Source organism: Doryrhamphus excisus, chromosome 11 (genome assembly GCF_030265055.1).
Source record: "Doryrhamphus excisus isolate RoL2022-K1 chromosome 11, RoL_Dexc_1.0, whole genome shotgun sequence".
Lineage (NCBI taxonomy): Eukaryota > Metazoa > Chordata > Actinopteri > Syngnathiformes > Syngnathidae > Doryrhamphus > Doryrhamphus excisus.
In genome coordinates, this window is record NC_080476.1 from 1,132,083 (window position 1) to 1,155,936 (window position 23,854).

The following is a 23,854-nucleotide window of genomic DNA, read 5'->3' on the forward strand; positions in this document are numbered from 1 at the left end:
TTATATTTACAATGCAATATATTGTGCATAACATCTACCTTCTAGAGCAGGTTTTGTCAGCCTAGCCCTTTCTTCTGAGAGGCACTGTTACAAAATGAAAATGGACAAAAGCTCATCAGGTTATAACATTTACTTTTATAGCGTATTCATCTTATTCAAACAAACTAAATGTGCATGTTTTAATAATAATAATAATAATAATGTTCAACTGCCTATCCAGAAAAAAGATATTTAAAGTAATTTCAAAATGTACTGCTGACCACATCCTGTATTTTTGCTATACAGCTGCTGCCATATTAAAGGCCAAAGATTTTGACAGTCGTAATGGCATCCTGAACACCAGCTCTGAAGTTGGAGGCAAGAGAGAGATGAGGTAAGTTGTAAATCGTGTACACTGGGGTGTGTGTAGTATTTGTTTTCCTGTTTTATGTCAATTAGGATTACAAAAGTTATTTCTATGTGCAATTATGACAATAACAATATTTTAGTATGTGTTTTTGTTACTTTCTTCAAAGTCCAAAGTTTACATACACAGTGACATCATTTTGAAAAATGTGGGGTAGCCCACATGATGATGACATGGCTTTGCTTTGCTAGGTTAACTGACATTTGAGTTGGTTGGAGGCACATTAAATTCCAGCGTGGAAGCAGCACCCACTAAATTTGGAGTAAAAACACATTTGGGGTTCATTTGATTGGTCGCCTTCTCTCCTCCCTCTTTGCCACTTGTGCCGGCGTGAGGGATGGAGGTGTGGGTGTGCCTGCTCTACGAAATTAGAGCCCATAATGTGCCTGTATACCTGAAAAAACATCTTAACTGTGAAGTATGTTTATGTGGGGCTGTTTTGCTGCAGGAGGAATTAGTGCACTACATAACATCAATGGTATCCGAAGAAAGAACATTATTAGTATTGAAAGAAAATCTCAAGTCATCAGGCAGGAAGGTGAAGCTTGGTCGCAAATGCATCATTCAAATGGACAATGGCCCTATACATACTAACAATCAAAATATTATCAAAAAAATATTATCAAAATATTCACAAAAAGTGACTTAAGGACAACACAGTCAATGGGCCTCATTCACCACCATTTCCTAAAGAATCTTCTTAGATTTTCGGTAAGAAGGTGGAGGTATGGTTACAGAAAATCTGCCACAGAAAAATATATATTTTTAAATCTTTTTTTTATATATTTTTTAATCAAAGATGTATACTATGCTCATTGTTGAAGTGATACACTTAATGTGAGAATTCAGATGTTAGTTTCAAATTTTAATAATGCAACTTCATTGACAAATAGGTCAAAACATAAAATGGAAAAAAATGACATCTAAAATATGACATATCACTGTATTGTGTTTTAACCCACCTAAGAACAAATCATAGATTATATATAAATAAACATTAAAAATATTCATCAATGCCGCAATTTTTGTAAGAACTTCATAAGCAGGACTTAAGAACAAATTTGTTCCTAACAAAGGAATGTGTTTGAGGTCCCATGTTTTCCTCCAAACTCCAAACTATTGTGAGAAGCTTGTGGAATGATACACAAAACACCTCAACCAAGTCATACACTTTAAAAGGCAGTGCTATTAAATATTATGGAAATGTATGTAAACCTTTGATGAAGAAAGAAATAAAAAAATAACTCAAAAATATTATATGTCTCATAATTGCAGCTTTCAGCAAATACGAATAATTTTCGGAATCGTAACTGACTTAAAACAGGAACAATTTCGCCTGATTAGTTTCACACAAGTTGATGTGTATGTTGTATGTAAACTGTGTTTGTGTACATAGACCTACAGTACATATAGTGGCATTGGAGTCATATTCAGTATTTTTTTTTTATCTTAAAGAGAGTGGATGCCAGAGCTAAATTTTGATCAAATGATGACCATATCCCATTCAAGTGGAAACTGGCAGACAGGCTTGTACTAGGAATAGTGACTCCATACCACCTTTTCATTTCCAATACTTATACCGCAATGTTGTATATCAGCCAATTCCAATACCAATATCTACCTTCTTTTTTTCTCCTTTGTTGTGACAGTAACAGATTTGTATGTATGTACTTTTTGACATTCAACTAAAAACCACTGGGAAACTCAGAAGCCTGTTTTCTGGTTCTAGGGGAGAAGTCAAGTTGTGTCCGACAAATGATGACCAAGATAACCAAGAGGGAAGGAGCAGTTCTTACAATTGTGCTATGATAGACAAGTTAATTGACAGACATGGTGTTTTCATCCCTTACCATAAACCCATCATGTACCGTGCTGCAGCCATCAAAACTAAATCTATTCCAGGATTCAACATCCTGGCTTTCCCTGATTTTTGGGGTCACGTCCCACCACCAGGAAATGAACCCATGGCCCCACGCAAGCCCAGTGTTCAGAGGTACCCCATTACACGTCTAAATAATTGCATACAAATCTAACGCACATTGTCGTTTTTCTTATCTTGGGCCATGTCCTTAAATAAGAAGTTTCATGGGAGCTTTGAAAAAAATCCTGGGCAAGAATTGTCCTGCAAATTAATTCTGACACACAATATTATTGTATTAATAATATTATTGTCAGCATTATTTTGAGACCAATTTTACATGAATGTAATGATTATAGATGGCATAATAATGCAAGTACACCTTACCAAAAGCACTAAACTTTGATATTTATCAATGAGGAAAAAATAATTGGTTAAAAAAAGATGCAAAACTTTTGCAAGTTCTTGCAAAACTGTTTACATTAAGGGCATTGTACTACCACTACTTCACGTTTTTGGGTGAAACTTGAAATTAAGAGCAGCATATTGGTTGAGTACGTACTTATAGGACAAGCAGTGCACACAAGCAAATGAACCCCACATATATCTAATCAATGTATTTTTTTCCAATATCAGTACTCAAAGATATGTTTCCAACAACACAAGCCTGGCCATAAAATGGAGCATTTTATTTTCAAAAGATAATCAGAATAACCATCACAGAATTTAAAACGTCTTCTTTTTTTAACGCATTATTTTTAATAAAATAAGGAAACAACCAACGTAATAAATTATACAAACAAAAAGGACAAAAAGCCCCAGTGAAAATAAAATGGACCCACAGTCTCTGAGTTCACATTGTGTGTCAATGCTCATTTGCATATACATTTCCTTAATTGACTTTTAGTAGCGTATTTACGTTTAATGAGGTGCAGTTTTGTGGGAGTTTGGCAAAAGTACATGCTTTGGGTGCAGCAGAATGTGGCGTTATACACAACAATGTGTTATACTGAGGGAATCGCTGAAAAATAATTTGCAATGTTTTGGATTATTTATTTTATTGTATTTGTCACAAAATGAAAACGTATTTAATCCTACCAAAATTAATTGTCCTGCCCTTCAATACTTGTTTTGTCAGGCAGAAAGTGTTTGAAGATATCCAACGTTTCTTGAATACTGATGACATGGTCAACCAAACTGTCTTTGACCTGGAGGATGACAGGTAGATCAACAGTACATGCTAAAATAGCACTTTTTATGTCTTGAATGGTACATGAGGCATACATTTTGTTTGTCTTAAAGTACAACCATGAGAGTTTATTTTATGAGCCATAATTAATAACAATACCATAATAATTAATAGTAATAAGCACTGTTTTTCTTTGTTAGCTCACCTGACAGGCCAGATTCTTTGAGATTTTTTTCCAGGTTTGAATGTGGAAACCTAAGAAAGGCTGTTCAGGTTCGCAGGTATGCCCACGTTTTCAATAGTAAATGTTTATTTTTCATTTCAAAATATTATTCATATTGAAATGTATAAGTAACCACAAAAAACCACAGCATGCTGATTCTGTTGGTCTATTGAAGAAGTATCAAACTCGTACCACAGTTGGCCAAGTTTTCTTTCCAGCCAGTCACTGAAGGAGGTGATTTTAATGATCAATGCCTCCTTTCATTTGAGGGAAGGAGTGCATCATTTAAATTACCTGCTGCACAAACTGGTTGGAGAGAACACCTCCAGTGTTTTGGCCTTCTGTGTCACGGGTTTGACACATGGTTTATTGGGAGTATAGTAGTATTTCAGTTTCTGTTACAATCTCTTCTGTTGATAGCAAAACATAAATAATATGATTTTACTGGGTTTAATGTAGCCTACAAGCCAGTGTCTTGTTGTGCTGGTCTCAAGCCTGGATAAATACATAGGGTTGTGTCAGGAAGGGCATCAGACATAAACATTTTGCCAAATCAATTATGCAAATGAAACAAACAACTTCCATTCCGGATCGGTCGAGGCCCGAGTAAACATCGGTGCTGTTCATCTACAGGGTGCCGGTGGAAATTGGGTTACTGTCGGTCAAAGAAGGAGAGGAGGAAGATGTGCTCATGAGAAGAGAGTCAAGTGGAGCACCAAGAACCTAGAACTGAGAGTAGGGACTTTGAATGTTGGAACTAACAGGAAAAGATAGAGGGTTAACTGATGCAGAGGAGGAAGGTAGACATACTGGGGGTCCAGGAGACCTGTCAGGCCCGGATACGTGGCGAGGTGGTCGGATCCCAAAATGCAGGAGAAGGCAAGCTCAGGTAAGATCTATATCTTTAATAGGCCGGCTACTGGACCGGCAGGAGGGTGCCTAAAAGAAAAACAGATGGCACAGGCAAGGCACAACAGTAGGGGTGACAACGAGGAGGTCGTGTGTAGCGTCCACAAAGGAATAATCCAGCACCCTCCTGCAGCAGCTGAGGGCGGTAAGAAGGGATGGTGGATGAGGTGGATTGAGGACAGCTGTTCCCACCTGGTAGCTCCGCCCAACTCAAGGGAGGTCCACATCTGCAAATACACAAAAAGCATATCCCCCAACAGAAATAAAAGGCTAAGGCACATGGCAGACCGAATTCAACGGACGCCCTGAGGAGGACAACCTGGTTTGTCTGGGAACTTGCTTTAAAAGCCGGACAAGAGGGTGGGGTCAAGGATGAGTGACAGAGAGACCCATGAGCGATCCTGCATACCCCTGCCCTGTCTCCTGGCATCCAAGATAAACTTGGCTGTAAAGGCTGGGTGTCCATCCACCAAGGATGGAGGGGGGGGGCATTGGTGGCCGGTTGAGATCACCTAAGGCGATCTGCTTCAAACAGGACACGTGGGACACTGGGTAAGTCTTGAGAGAAATGGGCAGCTTGAGTCTGACGTAAACGGGATTGACCATACGCACCAGCTTGTATGGTCCCACGAACCTAGGGGGCAGATTCTTAGGGGCCATCCAAAATTTCCAACATTTTCACGAGCGTACAAACCGTACGAGGGGGGGAGGGGGTTAAGACATCAACGTACGCTTTTTTGAAAACCAGAAAATGTCGAGGTCTGTATGTTCGAACCGCGGGACGCAGTCAAATTTTAGCGCGAATAGACTGGTCCCCTGTCGTCGTATGCTAGCGCGAGAGCGTACCAGTCCACACGATACTCCACGTGCTTCGCATTCTAACACAACAATCAGACAATGGCCGGTGATTTCGATGACCTATTTTCGTTCATCAAAAAGAGAATTACTGCCATTCATCGCTCACCGAGCAATGCATACGAACAATACATCAATGTTTACTGCTTTGTGCGTTCGGAAAGAAAGCGGAAGGACGCTGTAGCGGCTGGCCAGGCGGCTTGGAAAGGTTCCAAATCGAAGGAATCGAGCAGGGAGGATTTGTTCCGAAGTGCCGTTGCGAAAATGGAGAAGATCAAAACTAAACCGACCATCCTGGATCTATTCGCCAGCTCTGTGTTTATTTTCTATATTTGTGCATGGACCTGGCTGTGATTGCCATTTTCTGAATGACTCTGTGGTGGTGAATTTGACTTTGTGGACAGTGCAGTAACAATCAATGTGATTTTCACTTCCTGTGATACACTGACTAGACTATAGGTGTGATTGTTAAGCCTTTTCAAAACAGTTTTGGCATCTTTATTGCATACTTCGCATTGAGTTGAGTTCAAGGGTTGTGTCCATCATTTCAAAGAAGATTTTATCTCCTCAGGCTTTTGGAAACCAGGGGCAACTCTTCTGCTCCTTGAGTAATCATGTGTGTATACAAGAAGTATTCCCTTGTTTAAAAAAATCCTGTGGAAAACAGTTGTTGCATCAGGACTTTTCTACATGTATCATTTGATAGAAAGAACAATACAAAAAGACCAAATTTGTAATACATTTGTATTTTCTTGAAAGGAAAATACAAAAAAGAGGCATTTGATATAATTTTTTATCTTGTTCGTGTTTAATACAATGTTGATGGGCAGTGACTGATTGACCAGAGTCCCAAAATACAGCCAGAGAACACTATTGGATTGGATTGGATATGTTCGAATTTCCTGGCTGTATTGGGTCAGTTGGTCATGGACCTATCAACATTTTTCATTTGGGATTGTACTCTTTTGGGGGGGGGGGGGTTGCTCAAAAGAGTACTCTTTGTACTCTTGTGAAAATGTTGAAAATTATGGATGGGCCCTTAGACTCCACAGCAAGGGGAGACACTCTGCCCAGGCTAATAGTTGGGTGCCAGTAAGGAAAGGTACATGTCACACCGAAGCGTGACAAGACCAGATAGAAAGATGGCAAGGCCCAAAGTTTAGGAGTAGAGTTGTTGTTGCTCTATCATAGTGTAGCTTGGAAGAGAACTATAGAATTCATCTGAGTTTGTTAAGAATGTCTTGAAGGTAAAAATAGTGTCAGACAAGGTGATGGTGGCTGACTTTGCCAAAACGGTGGAAATGGCTGTAGTGAATACTTTCTTCCTGAAGAGAGAGGAACATAGGATGACCTATAAGAGTGGAGGTATAGTGTGTACAGGAGTACAGTGTAATCTGAAGGAGATCAGTGACTGTAAAGTAGGAGTAGGTCAATGTGTAGACAGACAGCATAGGATGGTGGTGTTGTAGGGTGAGGAAGCTGAAGAGAGCAAAGGCAGAGCAGAATAAGATATTAATTCTCCACATCCCCAAAATCCCTTCTTTTGCAGAAATGTCATATTTTCCAAACACAAATTCAGCTTCTTCTTCTTTCACTTTCGGTTTTCCCCTTTAGGGGTCACCACAGCAAATCAATGGCCTCCATCCAACCCTGTCTTCTGCATCTGTCTCTCTGACACAACAACCCTCATGTCCTGCTTCACAACATCCATGAACCTGCTCTTCATGTTTTCCTCTACCCCTCCGACCTGGTAGCTCTAAATGCAGCATCCTTCTACTAATATGTTCACTATCTCTCCTCTGGACATGTCCGAACCATCTTAGTCTGGCCTCTCTGACTTCATCTCCAAGGCCTCTAACAAATGATGTCCCTCTGATGTACTCATTCCTGATCCTATCCATCCTGGTCACTCCCAATGAGAACCTCAGCATCCTCATCTCTGCTACCTCGAGTTGTGCTTCCTGTCTTTTGCTCAGTGGCACTGTCTCTAGACCAAACAACATGGCTGGTCTCACCACAGTTGTGTATACCTTTCCTTTCATTTGAGCTGAAACTCTTCTATCACACATCACACCTGACACTTTTCTCCACCCGTTCCATCCTGCCTGCACAAGCTTCTTCACCTCCTTTTCACAATCTCCATTGTTCTGAACTGTTGACCCAAAGTTCTTCAAATTCTCCACCTTCTGTATCTCTTCTCCCTGTAACCTCACTCTTTCAAACCTCCACTTTTCCAGCACCTCCTCCACCTGTTCCCTACTCTCACTACAAATCCCAATGTCATCTGAGATTCTTGTCTCACCTCATCTGTCAGCCTGTCCATCGCCATAGCAAACAAGAAGGGCCTCAGATTGGATCCCTGATGCAGTCCCACCTCCACCTTGAACTCTTCTGTCACACCTACAGCACATCTTACCACTGTCTTACAGTCCTCATCCATGTCCTGCACCACTTGGACATACTTCTCTGTCACTCTTCTCTGTCGTTTCCTCATACAATACCACAGTTCCCACAGCTCTGCACATCACTATTAAAATGGGCACCAACACACTTCTCCTCCATTCCCGAGGCATCTTCTCACCACCAAAGATTCTATTAGGAAAACATGATCCAGTCAGGAACTATACTGCTACCAGTGTACAAGTCGTTATTGACCTCTTGTTTGGCATTGGCCACCTCTACTTTCACCTTACATGTCATCTCTCTGTACTCCTGTCTACTCTCTTGAGTCCTCTCAATGTCCCACTTCTTCTTAGCTAACCTTTTTTGCTGTATACACTCCTGCACCTCCTCATTCCACCACTAAGTCTGCTTTCTTTCCAGATGACACACCATGTACTCTCCTACCTGATCCCTGATCACATTTGCTGTAGTTGTCCATTCATCTGGAAGCACCTCCTGACCAACCAGAGCCTGTCTAACTCCGGCCTAAAAGTCCTACAACACTCTTCTTGTTTCAGCTTCCACCATTTTGTCGTCTGTCCTTTGCCCTCTTCATCTTGAACCACGTCATTCTACTCACCACCACCCTACGCTGTCTGGCTGCACTTTGACCTACCACTACTTTGCAGTCACTGATCTTCAGATTACAGCACTGATTACTACACAAGATGTAGTCTCCCTGTGTACTCCTACCTCCACTTTTATAGGTCACCCTAAGTTCCTCTCTCTTTTGGAAGAAAGTATTCACTCCAGCCATTTCCATTCTTTTTGCAAAGTCAACCACAATTTGTCCTTCTGTGTTCCTCTCCTGAATACAAAACCTATGCGTCCCCTCTTCATCATCCCTATTTCCTGCACCAACATACATGTCCATACATGCTCTGCATCACCTCTAGGGATCGACCGATATGTTTTTTTCGGGCCGATACTGATATTTTTCCATCGCCCTTAGCCGATGGCCGATAATTGTGGCCGATACTGCTTTTGCTTCCTCAATTTACATGAAAAAATAACAATAATAACAAATATTACAGGTATCAAGTTTAAACAAATATTTATTGAAACGTAGACACTGAACACAGTAGGATTCAGCTTTCTTAAACACACATTTAAACGGCATTATCAACTTTAAAAGGAATAAATATTCAACCATGTGCAAAACATTTCTCAAGTTTTATCTGGCATCGATGTGATGACTGCTCCGCAGTGAGACGCACACCCCCCGCCTCCACACACACAAACACATCACACTGACACAATTAAGTACGATATATAAAACATTTCTCTCATCATTAAAGTTTGTGTTGAACACGCTAAAGACCTCTGATAGCAGACACGGCTGCTCCAATTCGTTCTGTGTGTGTGTGTGTGTGTGCGCGCGCGTGCATGCTCGGAGAGAGTGCACACACACAACACGAAACGCATTTAACCTCAGCCCGGCGTTGGCTGAATGAAACTCCTCCAAACACCATGGGACTGAATTGCCAAGGTTGCCATTAAAGCGGTGTTGGTAACATCTGTACATATTAGCCTCCAACTACATCAACAGCTCCCTAATTCCAACGGTAGGCACTTTTAAAGATGAAGCTTTCAGCAGCATTCCTGGTTTTCACACCCACAAACTAAACTATATTGTAGTGTCGCTGGGAGCACTTCCGGCAACACAGAGCTGCCCGGCAGATGCCTGTCTGTAAATCGTGCGGCGGAAAAATACATCGGCGAACGCACGCGCGCATCGGCCGATACCGATTCAAGTAAAGAACGCAAATATCGGCCCGATATATCGGCCGGTCGATGTATCGGTTGATCCTTAATCACCTCATCAAGGTCCAGCTAGAATTCCTCTTTTGCTTCACATCCTACCTTGTGGCGCATACCTACTAACAACATTGAACAACACACCTTCAATTTCTAGATTCAGACTCAACACCCTTTTCTCTCTGGGACATTCTTACCCCACTCCTTCAGAATAACTCCCACTCCATTTATCTTCCTATCTACACCATGATAGAACAACTTGAACCCTGCTCCTAACCTTCTAGCCTTGCTACCTTTCCACCTGGTCTCCTGGACACATAGTATGTGTACCTTCCTCCTCTGCATCATGTCAACCAACTTTCTCTCTTTTCCTGTTAGTTCCAACATTCAAAGTCACTACTCTCAGTTCTAGGTTCTTGGCGCTCCTCTTCTCTCTCTTCTTACAGACACATCTTCCTCCTCTCCTTCTTTGACCAACAGTAACTCAATTTCCACCGGCACCCTGTAGGTCAACAGCAACGATGGCAGTTGTTGTTAATCCGGGCCTCGACCGATCCAATATGGAAGTAGCGTGTTTGAGTTGCATATTTGGGTTGCCAAAATTTTTACGTTGGATGCCCTTCCTGACACAACCCTGTCTGGTTATCCAGGCTTGGAAGTGGCACAACTAGGCAATGGCTTGTGGGTACATTGAGGCAACATTCCAAACACAAATTAAGCTAATTAGAACAATGCAAACTATTTGCTTTATGACTGAAATTATAAATTTTACGCTTTTCCACAAATTTCACATAATTTCAGTAAAATTTGTCCATGCATCCATCCATCCATTTTTGTGTGGCTTATCTTCGCTAAGGTCACGGATATGCTGGAGGCTATCCCAGCTGTCTTTGGGTGAGAGACGAGGTACACCCTGGACTGGTCGCCAGCCAGTTGCAGGGCAAATATAGACAAACAATCATTCACTCACCTTCATTCATTCATACCCATGGACAATTTGGAGTCGCCAGTTAATCTAACATGCATGTTTTTGTAATGTGGTAGGAAATGGAGTAACTGGAGACCCACACGGAAGGGGAGAACATCACACAGAGATGAATGAATGAATGAGAATTGAATTGGATTGAATTCGTATTGAAAAGCTTTCTCAACCCATTAAAACCAGGGATGCTCTGAAAAGGGTTGTATTGTATGCTTCCGATACCGATCATTCGAGAGTGAAGTTGATACAGATACCAATCACATGCATTAACTGTACATTTATTTATGATGAGTGCTATTGATCGGCCCCACCATTCAACAGTTTCAAATAGTGTTAGCCAATGGAAGTAATACCCACTTCCCTGTGGGAAAAAAACAAGCTCCAAACTAACCACATTGCTTGTTTTAAAAACAAAGTATCACTGTCGTAAAAAGTCACATTTGGAGTCCGAAGACATTTATTGGCACATATGGATCACGTGTTTTTGAGAAATCGGCCGACATTGGAGCATCCCTGATTAAAATCTTCGAACGTTAAAACTTTCTGGCTATGTTTTACATTCCAAAATTTGCCACTTTTCCTTCAACTTCGCATTTTCATGACTTCATCTATCATCTCATTAACATGCAATTTCTTCAGAAATTGCCTCCTCTAGTCAATTTTGATGATGTAATTTCTTTTCCTCTACAGATATGAATACGACCTCATTTTGAATGCAGATGCCAACTGTTGCCAGCACACTCAGTGGTTTTACTTTGAAGTCAGTAACATGGTGCCTGGCGTTCCCTATCGTTTTAATGTCATCAACTGTGAGAAAAGTAACAGCCAATTCAACTATGGTGAGACCGGTTTGCTTTGTTGCATCAAGTTTGGATCATTTCAATGAAAAATTGTGACATGATATGAGGAGTCACAATTCCATGTCCTTGTGTCAGTTGGCATTAAATTGCTAACTTGCTAAGCTATCTTGACAACCAGCAGCAGTGAGAATGATATGGTGGTAATGTCTATTTACTGTTTAGGTGTTGTTTTAGTCACATTGTAGTCATATCTGTATGTGATCGTTATAGTCCAGTTTTAGTCGACAAAAACTACAAATGTTTGTCTAGCTTTAGACAGATTTCTTTGGATGAGGAAAATATTTACAAGGGTACAGTGTTCCCTCATTTATCACAGACGCATAGTTTCCCAAAATGGCTCCAATAAGTGAAATATGCAAAAAAGTTAAATTAAGTTAGAAAAAGTTAAATTAATGAAGTCTGTATTTCATTGTTGCAAAAGTATTCACACCATTGCACCAAAGTTGTCATTTTTATTCGCAAACCGAAAACTCTTGCATCATAGTCTCACAAGCCTGCATTTACAGACCTGTGACTCTTATAGGCTCCATTACTCTCTATAAATTGTGCCCAGTAATCACCTGTCCATGTCCATAGTCACTCCATGCTTGTCAGCAAACAACAGTCATAAAGTCAAAGGAGCTGTCAGAAGACCTCACAAAGAAAGTTCCAGAGAAGCATAGAGATGGCCAAAGCTATGCAGCCATCACAGGTGCCCTCAATGTGCCAAAAACTAGTGTTGCATCACTTGTACAGAAGAAGAACAGTAAAAGGCAAGAGAAACTGCTCAGGGAAGCAAGAGAAAACCTCTCTGCAACTCTTGAAGGCCTGAAGCAGTCTCTCCAGATTGCTGGGACTAATGTACACAAGTTTATACATCCCACACTTTGTACAAAGAAGGTCTCTATGGGCATTTTGCAAAGAAAATGCCACACCTGAAGAACAACATCTCAAGGCTTGTTTGCAGCAATGTGGGACAGAATGATCCGGTCAATCCAAAATTGAACTTGAAAAATTTAAAATGCTAAAAAAATGTGTTTTTGGCAAACACAGACCAAGAAGTGTGTTTGGTGCAAAGCCAACACAGCTGATGATCCGACTCATACCATCCCTACCCTGAAACAAGGAGGTGGGAACATAATGCTATGGAGCTGTTTGTCTTCCTCTGGTCCTGGTGAGCTTGTCCATGTACAAGGGATGATGAATAGTGCAAAATACATTCACATCCTGGAGAAGGGACTTCCTGTTTGAGAGTGAGCATCCCCAATAGTACGATATTTTGGTGGAAAGGCTCTGCTGTTGTTAAGAAGCTACTGCCAAAGATTTTCTATTGAACGTGAGCGCTTGGCTGTTTTTAAGGAAAGATTGTAAAAAAAAAAACAGAAACGTATAAAACGTCTGCAAAAAGCCTGAACCTTGAAAGGAGGTTTATCTTTCAGCAGGATAATGATCCAAAACATACAGTTGGAGTGACACAAAAATGGCTCAGGAAGAACAAAGTGAAGCTTCTAGACGGGCCAAGTCAGAGCCTGGATCTCAACCCAAAAAGAGAACTTGTGGCAGGATGTGGGGTTGGGCAAGGATAGGAAGTAACAGGCAGGAAGTGAGGGAGGACAAGACCCCATGTTGGAGTTAGTTGTGGTGTGGGTTAAGGCAGTGACAGTCGCCCTTGTAGGAATTGTGGCTTCTTGGACCTCAATAAAAGCAGGCTGTTGGTTACGTTCCCGCAGTGGACCACAACATGCATATACAGGTTTGAGTGGTTAAAAGTTCTTTAATAACTCACTGGTGGTAAACAACGAGGCTCAAGGCAAGAAGGAGGGCGAACGAAGGGCGCTGATGGCAGCAGCAGGCTGCACACCAGGGCTAAGACTAAGGGTGAGAAAAGATAATAAGCGCCTCCTGGTTGCTAACCTAGCTTCTCGGGGAAACCGGCGGTAAAAATCAGTGAGGAGGCGTGGGTCGAGGATGAGGGACCTCGAGAACCACGAGCGCTTCTCTGGGCCATATCCTTCCCAGTCGACCAGAACTGGTCAGGAAACCCCTGACCCTTCTTCTCACGTCTAATATTGCCTTGACCGTGAATGCAGGATGACCGTCGACCAGCCTGAGGGGGGATGAGGCACCTCGGGTGGGCTAAGAGGGCTGAGGGTGACTGGTTTTATGCAAGAAGCATGGAATACCGGGTTGCACTTGAGAGACTCTGGGAGGCGCAACTTGACGGAAACCCTGTTGATGGTCTTTGTGAGGGGGTAGAGACCGACAAACCTGGGGGCCAGCTTTCTAGAATCCACAGTGAGAGCAGGTCACAGGAAGACAACCACACTTTTTGCCCCACCTGGTAGTGCGGTGCAGGTGTCCGGTGGCGGTTGGCTACCTGTTGGTTCCATTCGGATGTTCTGGAGAGGACGGACCTGGTGTTGCGCCAGGCCGAGCGTGCCTGGTCAAGATGGGCAGCCACTGACGGGACTGTGGAGTCTGGTTTTAGTGTGGGGAATGCTGGTGGCTGGAAAAACTATAGGCGGCATAGAACGGGGACAGGCCTGTGGCAGAACTGATCTGAGAGTTATGAGCGTACTTGATCCACGGGAGGTCGGTGGCCTATGTGGTGGGCTGTTCGGGCTGTCGGCACACGCACCGGATGGCTGCCTCCAGGTCCTGGTTGGTCCGTTCGATCTGACCATTGCGCTGTGGGTGGTAGCCGGAAGTAAGGCAGGGGGCCGCCCCCAGGGACTTGCAGAAGGCCCCCCACACTGCGGATGAAAGCTGGGTCCCTCTGTCAGAAACCACCTCCAAAGGGATGCCGTGAAGGCGAAAAACGTGGCGGACCATGAGCTGAGCGGCCTCCAGGGCTGAGGGGAGCTTGGAGAGGGCGACGAAGTGGTGGATTTGTCCACGATGGTGAAGGTGGTGGTCTTGCCACTGGAGGGGGGGCAGTAACAAAATCCACAGCGATGAGGGACCACGGCTGGGATGGGATGAGCAGGGGCTGGAGGAGCCCTGCAGGGGCCTGGTGGGAGGCCTTGTTCCGGGCGTAGGCCGAACAGGCGGCCACAAACCTCTTGGTGTACGCTCGGAGGGTGGACCACCAAAAGCACTGGCAAAGGAGGAAGATGGTGCGGTTGATCTTGTGGTGACGAACAAGTGTTGAGGTGGGCACGCCTTGGGGGACTGGACCGTCTGGAGGGATTCCGTGACCTGCCTCTCGATGTCCCACTGGAGGCCCCCGATGATGCAAGGATGGGGTCCTGGGTGGTCTGCTCAGTGGAAGTGGCATAAATCAGGGCTCTACGTTAAAAACAAAAATGACTTGCCCATGGGGAATCCTTAAGGTGAGAACTACTTGCCCGAACCTGCCCCATGTAAAATGAAAAGACTGCCATAATGATATCATATATCAATATATGCTGATAATTCATCAGATAATAGTACTGATGCATTGTATTTGGAGGAATGTCTGAAAATTTGTGGAGATGTATGTTAACATGGCAAGCCATGCTACCTTACACATGGTAGTCGTAGTAAGCAGTGATATTTATAAGTTGTGCACCACAATGAAACATTATTGATTAGACACATTTGTGTACTAGTAAAGTGTTTTTAATACAGAAAAAAATGCTCAATGGTCAAACAATAATTTGTGAAGCAAAGGTGAGAAAAATACACAGAGAAATGAAACCGCTAGGTTTTGTAGCTTGTGCAAAATCAGCACTTGGTATTGGATCTAATGGGTGGTGTTTCATTGTGACCACTTCAAATTGTCACAGCAATGTGATTCACTCACCTGTGCCATCATTTGATTTGCTGCCGCTAATAAAATACTTGTTTAGGAGGCACTGCTTCATCACTTTTTGCTGTTTTCCTTCAGAAGTTGTTGAAGAATTAGACGATGTTGGCAGGGACGCCATTATAGATGTTTTCCTAGTAAAACGATCGCTGATTGGTTGATCGCGAACAAGAACGGGTGTGGGTAAAACGCGGATTGTGGATTACGGACCGCGGTCTAAATAAACGATTCTGATTGGTCCATTTCAAGATTTGCAAGGATTGGTTTGCAAATTACCACCAGAATTACGCAGTCCGTGTTTTACCAACACCCAACAAGAACCGCTTTAAAAAAAACTCTTGGCAGTACGGCATGCTAGTGTACTTGCCCGACGGGAATATTAATGATTGGATTTACTTGCCCGAATTTTGTTTTAACTTGCCCCGGGCCATCGGTACAACGTTATTGCCAAGCCCTGTAAATGCTGCACAGGGCGTTTGACTTAATGTTCTGGGACCCTGGGCGGAAGGTGATAAGGAAGTTAAAGCCAGTGAAGAACTGGGCCCTCCAACCAGTGCCTCCACTCTTGGAGAGCCAGTACGACGGCCAGGAGTTCCTTTTTGCCAATGTCGTAATTACAGCCTGTTGGGGTCAGGCGTCAGGAGAAGAAGGCGCAGGGGTGCAGTCTCTGGTCGGTGGTTGAGCGCTGGGAGAGGACGGCCCCCACACCCGTGTCGGAGGCGTCAACCTCAACACAGAAAGGGAGAGATGGGTTAGGGTGCACCAGGACAGGCACAGAAGTGAAAAGAGCATTATGTGTATTAAAAGCAGAGTCTGCTTCTGGGGTCCTAACAAACGGGATCTTGATGGAAGTGAGTCTGGTAAGGGGTTCTGCAACGCGGCAGAAATTGTGGATGAAGCGGCGGTAAAAGTTGGCAAATCCCAGAAACTTCTATAAGTGCTTCCGAGAGATAGGAACAGGCCAGTTGGCTACAGCCTGGATTTTGTGGCGTCAGCTCTAAGCTGGTCTTTCTCCACGACAAACCCTTGAAATGGGGTGGATGACATGTGGAAGCAGCATTTCTCTGCCTTAACAAATAGTCTATTCCCTTGAAGTCGTTGGAGAACTAGGCGGACTTGTTGGACGTATGCCTCAAGGGGGGGGGGGGGAATAAGGATGTCATCAAGGTATACGAAGAGAAAGCAGCCGAGCATTTCGCAAAGGATGTCGTTGACGAGGTTTTGGAATACGGTGGGGGCGTTAGTGAGGCCGAAGGGCATGACCAGGTACTCAAAGTGGCCGATGTGTGTGTTAAATGCCGTCTTCCATTCGCCACCGCCACAGATGCGCACAAGTTGATAGGCATTGCAAGGGTCGAGCTTAGTAAAAAACCTGGCAGTGTGAAGTGATGTGAAGGCCGAGTCCAGTGGGGTAAGGGATACTTATTTTTATGGTAATTTGATTGAGGGCATGATAGTCAATGCAAGGACATAGCGACTTGTCTTTCTTTTCAACAAAAAAAAACCTGCGGCGAGGGGGGAAGAAGATGGTCGGATGAGACTGGCAGACAGAGAAGAGGAGATGTGGTACTCAAGGGCTTTCATCTCAGGCTTGGATAGGTTGTATAGGTGGGAAGAGGGTAAGGTGGCCCCCAAGAGGAGGTCGATGCTACAGTCATAAGGGAAGTGGGGGGGGGGGGGATCTTTGTTCTTGCTGTAGACCGCTCTCAAGTCATGGTAGACAGACGGGAGCCCCGAAAGATCAATAATCTCAGGTTGGGGGGGGGGGGGGGGCGGTGAGGGTGAGGGTGAGGGGTGGCTGGCGGCAGAGCAGAGGCAATGGGTGTGGCAGAACACGCTCCAGTTTAGGGCAATGGAGCACGGCCAGTCAATACATAGGTTATGTTTAAGGAGCCAGGTTAAACTGAGAACAATGGGTGGAGAGCGAGAGGGGATTATAAAAAAGCTCAACAATTCGCAGTGGTTGCCAGATTGTCAGAGGCTGAGCGGTTTGGTCTGGTAATTAATGCAAGCCAAGAGACGACCGTCAAGGGAGTGAACCTTCTTGGGCTCAGGGAGCCTGACCATAGGTATGGCAGAGCGCTTTACAAAAGTCTTGTCCAGGAAACTGTCATCGGCACCGGAGTCAACAAGCGCTTGAATGTCAATCCATGACAGCGTACCTTGAAGCTGCATTCTGGCGGCAGCAGGAGACTGCCCCCTAGCGGGAGAGCCAGCAGGCGACGGCTGGCTGGAGCGACGATGAGGAGCCCGGGAAAGCCGAGTGGGACAGCGGGAGATAGGATGGTCAGCCTCACCGCAGTAGATGCAGAGGTGCAGATGTCCCCTCTCCTCGACAGTGAGCCGGTTGCCTGCTAGCTGCATGGGTTTATCCAGTATCCAAGCCGAGGCAGTGTCAATCACCGGATGCAGGACGGGGGTGTAGACACGGGGCCCGGGGCTGGTCGTTCCTTGTGAGGGCATGGTGCGTCCATGTTGCTGGAGGCTCGCCTTTTCGTGGCCGCTCAGCTGCTTGTTGAGGTCATCCAAATTGGCCGGAAGTCCAAGCAGGATCTTGTGAGCCCTGATGTGGCTTGCCAGCCTGAGGAAGAAAGTGTCCAGGCGGGCTGTAGTGTTCCAATTGCTCTGGGAGGCCAAGGTGCGGAATTCGATGGTGTGATCAGAGACTTGGCGCCGCCCCTGGCGCAACGTGAGCAGGGCCTGGGAGGCCTCTCTTCCCGGCGGGGCCGCATATGTGACGCATGAGGGGGCGCGACAACTCCACTCCGCCATGGCCCACGCTCTGGCTCGCCCCGAGAGCTGGCTCGCCTCGCCTCGCTCGCTCGCAGGGGAAGGCCTCCATGTGAGTCCTCCGTGTGAGTCCTCTGTGTGAGGACGGGTCGTACGTTGCCAGAATCTCCAGTGAAGCGCTTGAGTCTGGACAGCTGTGGGCAGGCGGGTGGGTTGGCGTGGGCTGGAGGGCCGATTGCGCTGACCGCCGTGTTGTCATCAGGAGGGAGCGCCGCGAGCAGCGTGTTGAGGCAGGCGCCCAGTCTTGACGCGCCGACAGTTCCTGGAGGCAAGTTCCCATAGCGGTAAGTTACTTCTCCTGTTTTCCAAGGCGTTGCGCTTGGGAGCGTAGGGTCTTCTTGGCGGGGTCCCGCTCAGCGTGGTTCATAGTTTGGCTGGTTCTTTCTGTTACGTTCCCGCGTTTGACCACAGAGTGCAGATGCAGGTTTGAGTGGTGAAATGTTCTTTAATACTCACTGGTGTTAAACAAGTGAGGCTCAAGGCAAGAACGAGGGGAGGCGATCGTCACACTAAGAGGTGATCACAGAGGTGATCATCATAGTTGTTCCGCCTATCTGGTATGGTGTTTTGCTGAGTGCAGAATGTTACAATATCGTAAGGGGCCATCCATAATTTTCAACATTTTCACGAGCGTACAAACCGTACGAGGGGGGGAGGGGGTTAAGACATCAACGTACGCTTTTTTGAAAACCAGAAAATGTCGATGTCTGTATGTTCGAACCGCGGGACGCAGTCAAATTTCAGCGCGAATAGACTGGTCCCCTGTCGTTGTATGCTAGCGCGAGAGCGTACCAGTCCACGCGATACTCCACGTAGCTCTGCGTGCTTCGCATTCCAACACAACAATCAAACAATGGCTGACCCCGGTGATTTCGATGACCTATTTTCGTTCATCAAAAAGAGAATTACTGCCATTCATCGCTCACCGAGCAATGCATACGAACAATACATCAATGTTTACTGCTTTGTGCGTTCGGAAAGAAAGCGGAAGGACGCTGTCGCGGCTGGCCAGGCGGCTTGGAAAGGTTCCAAATCGAAGGAATCGAGCAGGGAGGATTTGTTCCGAAGTGCCGTTGCGAAAATGGAGAAGATCAAAACTAAACCGACCATCCTGAATCTATTCGCCAGCTCTGTGTTTATTTTCTATATTTGTGCATGGACCTGGCTGTGATTGCCATTTTCTGAATGACTCTGTGGTGGTGAATTTGACTTTGTGGACAGTGCAGTAACAATCAATGTGATTTTCACTTCCTGTGATACACTGACTAGACTATAGGTGTGATTGTTAAGCCTTTTCAAAACAGTTGTGGCATCTTTATTGCATACTTCGCATTGAGTTGAGTTCAAGGGTTGTGTCCATCATTTCAAAGAAGATTTTATCTCCTCAGGCTTTTGGAAACCAGGGGCAACTCTTCTGCTCCTTGAGTAATCATGTGTGTATACAAGAAGTATTCCCTTGTTTAAAAAATCCTGTGGAAAACAGTTGTTGCATCAGGACTTTTCTACATGTATCATTTGATAGAAAGAACAATACAAAAAGACCAAATTTGTAATACATTTGTATTTTCTTGAAAGAAAAATACAAAAAAGAGGCATTTGATATAATTTTTTATCTTGTTCGTGTTTAATACAATGTTGATGGGCAGTGACTGATTGACCAGAGTCCCAAAATACAGCCAGAGAACACTATTGGACATGTTTGAATTTCCTGGCTGTATTGGGTCAGTTGGTCATGGACCTATCAACATTTTTCATTTGGGATTGTACTCTTTTTAGGGGGGGTTGCTCAAAAGAGTACTCTTTGTACTCTTGTGAAAATGTTGAAAATTATGGATGGCCCTTAACACAACTTTGTTGTAACGTACTTTGGAAAGAATATCTGTGTGATGAGGCAGTTTTTCTTTCGGATGGATTATACTGTATTTAAAGTATTTTGACAATCAGTGCGTTGTTCCGACCAAAAGTGCTCCTGTTGGCCCCATCACCGTGGTTTGTTGAGCAAGAAAGGCAACCCATGCTAAGCTGGGATGCATTTCTGTGTTTTAGCTTTTGACTTAAAGAGTACACACACAAAAGGCAGAAATATAATACATTTGAAACATCTGGCTACATGCTAACAATTTCAACCAGCATCACCTCCTCAACTAAAACTCACTCACAACTCATGTTTAGCTTGCCTCGTTTTTGTCATGAAAAAAGGTTTGTCATCGTTTTGTCATCATCGACGAAAACAACACTTCTTCAGGCTCAGAAGTCAACTCTACCATACACGTTAATTTTCATGCTAAACAACTGCCCTTTTATGTGTCTGAAGATATGTTTAATCTCAATTTAAATTAAGTGAATATGATAAATAATTTTGATTTTACAAGCTGAAATTAGAGGGTTTTTTCATTTATTATTTCATTTCCTGAAATATTTGTTTGTGCGTTTATGTATCACAGGAATGCAGCCAGTGCTCTACTCTGTACGGGATGCACTGAATGGTCAACCCCACTGGCTCAGGTCTGGGACTGAAATTTGTTATTTCAGGTAAGAATGAATTACCCAGACACATGTGGAGGCTCCAGGGCATTCAAAGGTCAATATTAAAGGGGACCTATTGTGCTTTTTCCACTTTTTTGACCTTTATATGTTGTCACAATGCTGTCTTCTCGTGTTAAACAATGCCAAAGTTCCAGATAATGAGGTTGAAATGGTTCTGAACGCTGGGTTTCAGAAAGTTTTTTTCTAACACTGCCTCACTGTGATGGCTTCCTTGTGTACAAGCTGTACAGCTGTTAGCTGGACAAACTGAGAGGGACCAATCACAGCAGAGTGGGCGTGTCTGGTAGGCTCTGGGTGGAATAAGTTAAAACAAACCATTTTGGAAAGCAAATGAAATACAGCTGGATTAGGTGCAGATTCTGGGAAATCTAGAAAGCTTTCTGTGCAGGTTATCATGTGTAGCTGCTGTACAGGAGTCCACAACTAAATACAAAGGGCCGAAAATGACCATAATAGGTTTCCGTTAAATGCAGAGTGGAAGTCCACAAAGAGTAGCAGCAGCAGTAGTAGCTCCCGTTTGAATGGCTTCTCTGTTGCTGGAGCTTCTGAGGAGAACGGTGAGAGAAGGAGAAGTTGAAGTGAATGAAGATAGGGTTTTACTCACATTGTTAATTTTATCCTGCAGAAACCATTTCTGTCCAGTTCGTGGCAGCCGGAAAACAACATTTTATACGCTGACGTTTACCATCACCTTCAAAAACAATGAGGATGTGTGTTACCTGGCCTACCATTACCCCTACACTTACTCTACTCTAAGGGTAAGTCAGTGTCACATAATTTCACTATCCACTTATTATTTCACTGTATGTGGCTATTTTCATTTCTGAGGGTGAAGTTCACCTAGTAAAATACACACTAACCCAGGCAAAGGGTTACTTTAACACCAGCCCAACGTCCGTTGTTTTGACCTGGTTGGGTTGTTCCATTTTAACCCAGCAGATGAGTTCAATTATTCCACCTAAATGCTTGGTCAAAATAATTACAAGGCTGGGTTATTTTAACTGCATATGTTAGTCATATACTGTACTCAAATCCTGGGTCAAATTATTTAAAATGCTAGGTTGGTGTAACACTATATATTGGTTATATATTCTACCAATGCTGGGTCAAATTATTTACATTGCTGGGTTGTTTTAACACAAGTTGGCACACAAGTTCTCCCTGCTTTGGGATGAAGTGTGGGAAAAGTCACTCTTGATGCACTACAATGCTAGGGGGAAACATTATTTAACTGGAATCTTTGTTGTGAATTTTCTAAAGGTACCCATTATGCTTTTTCCACTTTTCTGACCCATGAATGTAGTCAGAATGTTATATGCCTGTATTAAATGATGCCAAAGTTTCAGATCGTGAGGTATAAGATAAGATAAGATAAATCTAAAAATAAAAAATATAAACAACCTAAAAGTATTAACAAATTAACAATTTTACCCAGGATTATACAGTTTACAAGATAATACGAAATATGAAAAGAAATATATGACCAGTATGTACACTATGAGATCTTGGTAGTGAATTGAATATGGAATATGAGGCATTATGAATATTGCCTTTAGAACGGAATCTATTGCACTTAGAGCTTGATATTGCACAAGGAACTTGATCAGATATTGCACAGTGAATGGAGTGAATGGAGAATAGAATAAATATACTGAATATGAAAAGTATTACACAGATGTACATAGCGGTGTAAAGTCTATTGGGGGCAGTGCTGGTTGTACAGTCTGACAGCTACACACGCTTCACACTCTTCGGGTGAGGCAGTCTATCGCTAAAGGAGCTCTCCAGTGCCGTCAAAGTTTCCTGAAGGGAGTTGGAGTCGTTCTTCAACATGGATGACAGCTTAGCCGTCATCCTCCTCTCTCCCACCACCACCACTGGGTCAAGGGGGGCAACCCAGGGCAGATCTGGCCTTCTTGATGATCTTATCCAGTGTCTTCCTGTATGCAGCCGAAATGCTGCTACCCCAGCAGACTACTCCTTGGAAAATGACTGACGCCACAAGATTAAGATTAAGATATGCCTTTATTCGTCCCTCAGTGGGGAAATTTGTATTGCACAGCAGCAAGAGTACAGAGTCAGTTAAGCAGTACAAAATACACAATATAGAAAAATAAACAATATAAACGACCCAAGTATTAACAAAAATCAACAGTTTTTCCCAGAGTTATATACAATACAGTATGTAGATAATATGAGACGAGATGAGATATATGACCAGTCTATACACTGAGATCTTGTTAGAGAGTTAATATGAGGCATTATGGAAATACTTCACATAGAACTTAGTATATTGCATTTAGAGCCCTTAATATTGCACATGGAGGTTGATCAGATATTGCACAGTGAATGGGGTCTGGAGTAACTATACTGACTATAAAAGCAAGTATTACACAGATGTACATAGCAGTGTAGAAGTCTATTGGGAGCGGTGCTGGTTGTACAGCAGGGGTGCTCATTAAGTCGATCGCGATCTACCGGTCGATCGCGGAGGTGGTACTGGTCGATCGCTGGTCGATCGCGGCGTGACATTAAAAAAATATCATCCTCGCATCAATCACTTGATTGATATACAGGGCAGCCATTCAGATGACAACTGAATGTTGCCCTTCGGGCGACCAATCAAATCAAACAACGTCTCTAAGTGCAGCAGAACTTACGATGTCAGCCTATCATCCATCCCCGTTACTTGATTGACATACAGGACAACCAGTCAGATGACAACTGAATTTTGAATTTTAGGTCACCGCTCATGCGTAAACAGCGATGCAAAGTTCTAAGCTAGTCGGCGAATTGCGTTAGATTTTAAGCCCTCGCTAAAGTTTATGGTCACTAAAATGAGTGAAGGAGCTGGACCAAGTAAAAAGGCAAAAACTGGACCAAGTAAAAAGGCAAAAACATATCACTTCCATACGGAATGGGAGGTGGACTTTTTTTCACAATGTCTTTTTGGAAGTGCGTTTGCCTCATATGCCATTCTACCATCGCAGTACCAAAGAAGGGAAATGGGGAGTAATGTGGAGGTAATTACAAAAAATGTTAACTGTTAATTATGTGTGTTTTGCAATATTGGCTCATTTGGTTATGTAAGGTACATCAACATACATTGTACGTACAAATAATCCTCAATACATTTGAAAATAAATAGATGTTTTGCATTTTTGTAGTGGGTAGATCATTTTGACTCAGTCATTTTAAAAGTAGCTCACATGCTGAAAAAGTGTGAGCACCCCTGTTGTATAGCCTGACAGCTGCAGGAAGAAAAGACC

General features: G+C 43.7%; 1 protein-coding gene across 2 annotated transcripts in view; it reads left to right on the top strand.

The window, feature by feature from the left end:
- Positions 1–23,854, top strand: part of LOC131138492 (cytosolic carboxypeptidase 4) — a 140,076-nt gene that overhangs the window by 55,717 nt on the left and 60,505 nt on the right. The window contains exons 9-16 of one of the 2 annotated variants that reach the window (XM_058087449.1): positions 51–119; positions 286–373; positions 2,136–2,399; positions 3,403–3,486; positions 3,654–3,734; positions 11,313–11,461; positions 20,483–20,570; positions 21,211–21,343. In XM_058087449.1, the coding sequence (XP_057943432.1) occupies positions 51–119; positions 286–373; positions 2,136–2,399; positions 3,403–3,486; positions 3,654–3,734; positions 11,313–11,461; positions 20,483–20,570; positions 21,211–21,343 (956 nt within the window). The remainder of the gene's footprint in view (positions 1–50; positions 120–285; positions 374–2,135; positions 2,400–3,402; positions 3,487–3,653; positions 3,735–11,312; positions 11,462–20,482; positions 20,571–21,210; positions 21,344–23,854) is intronic. The other variant, XM_058087448.1, reaches the window with a different exon arrangement.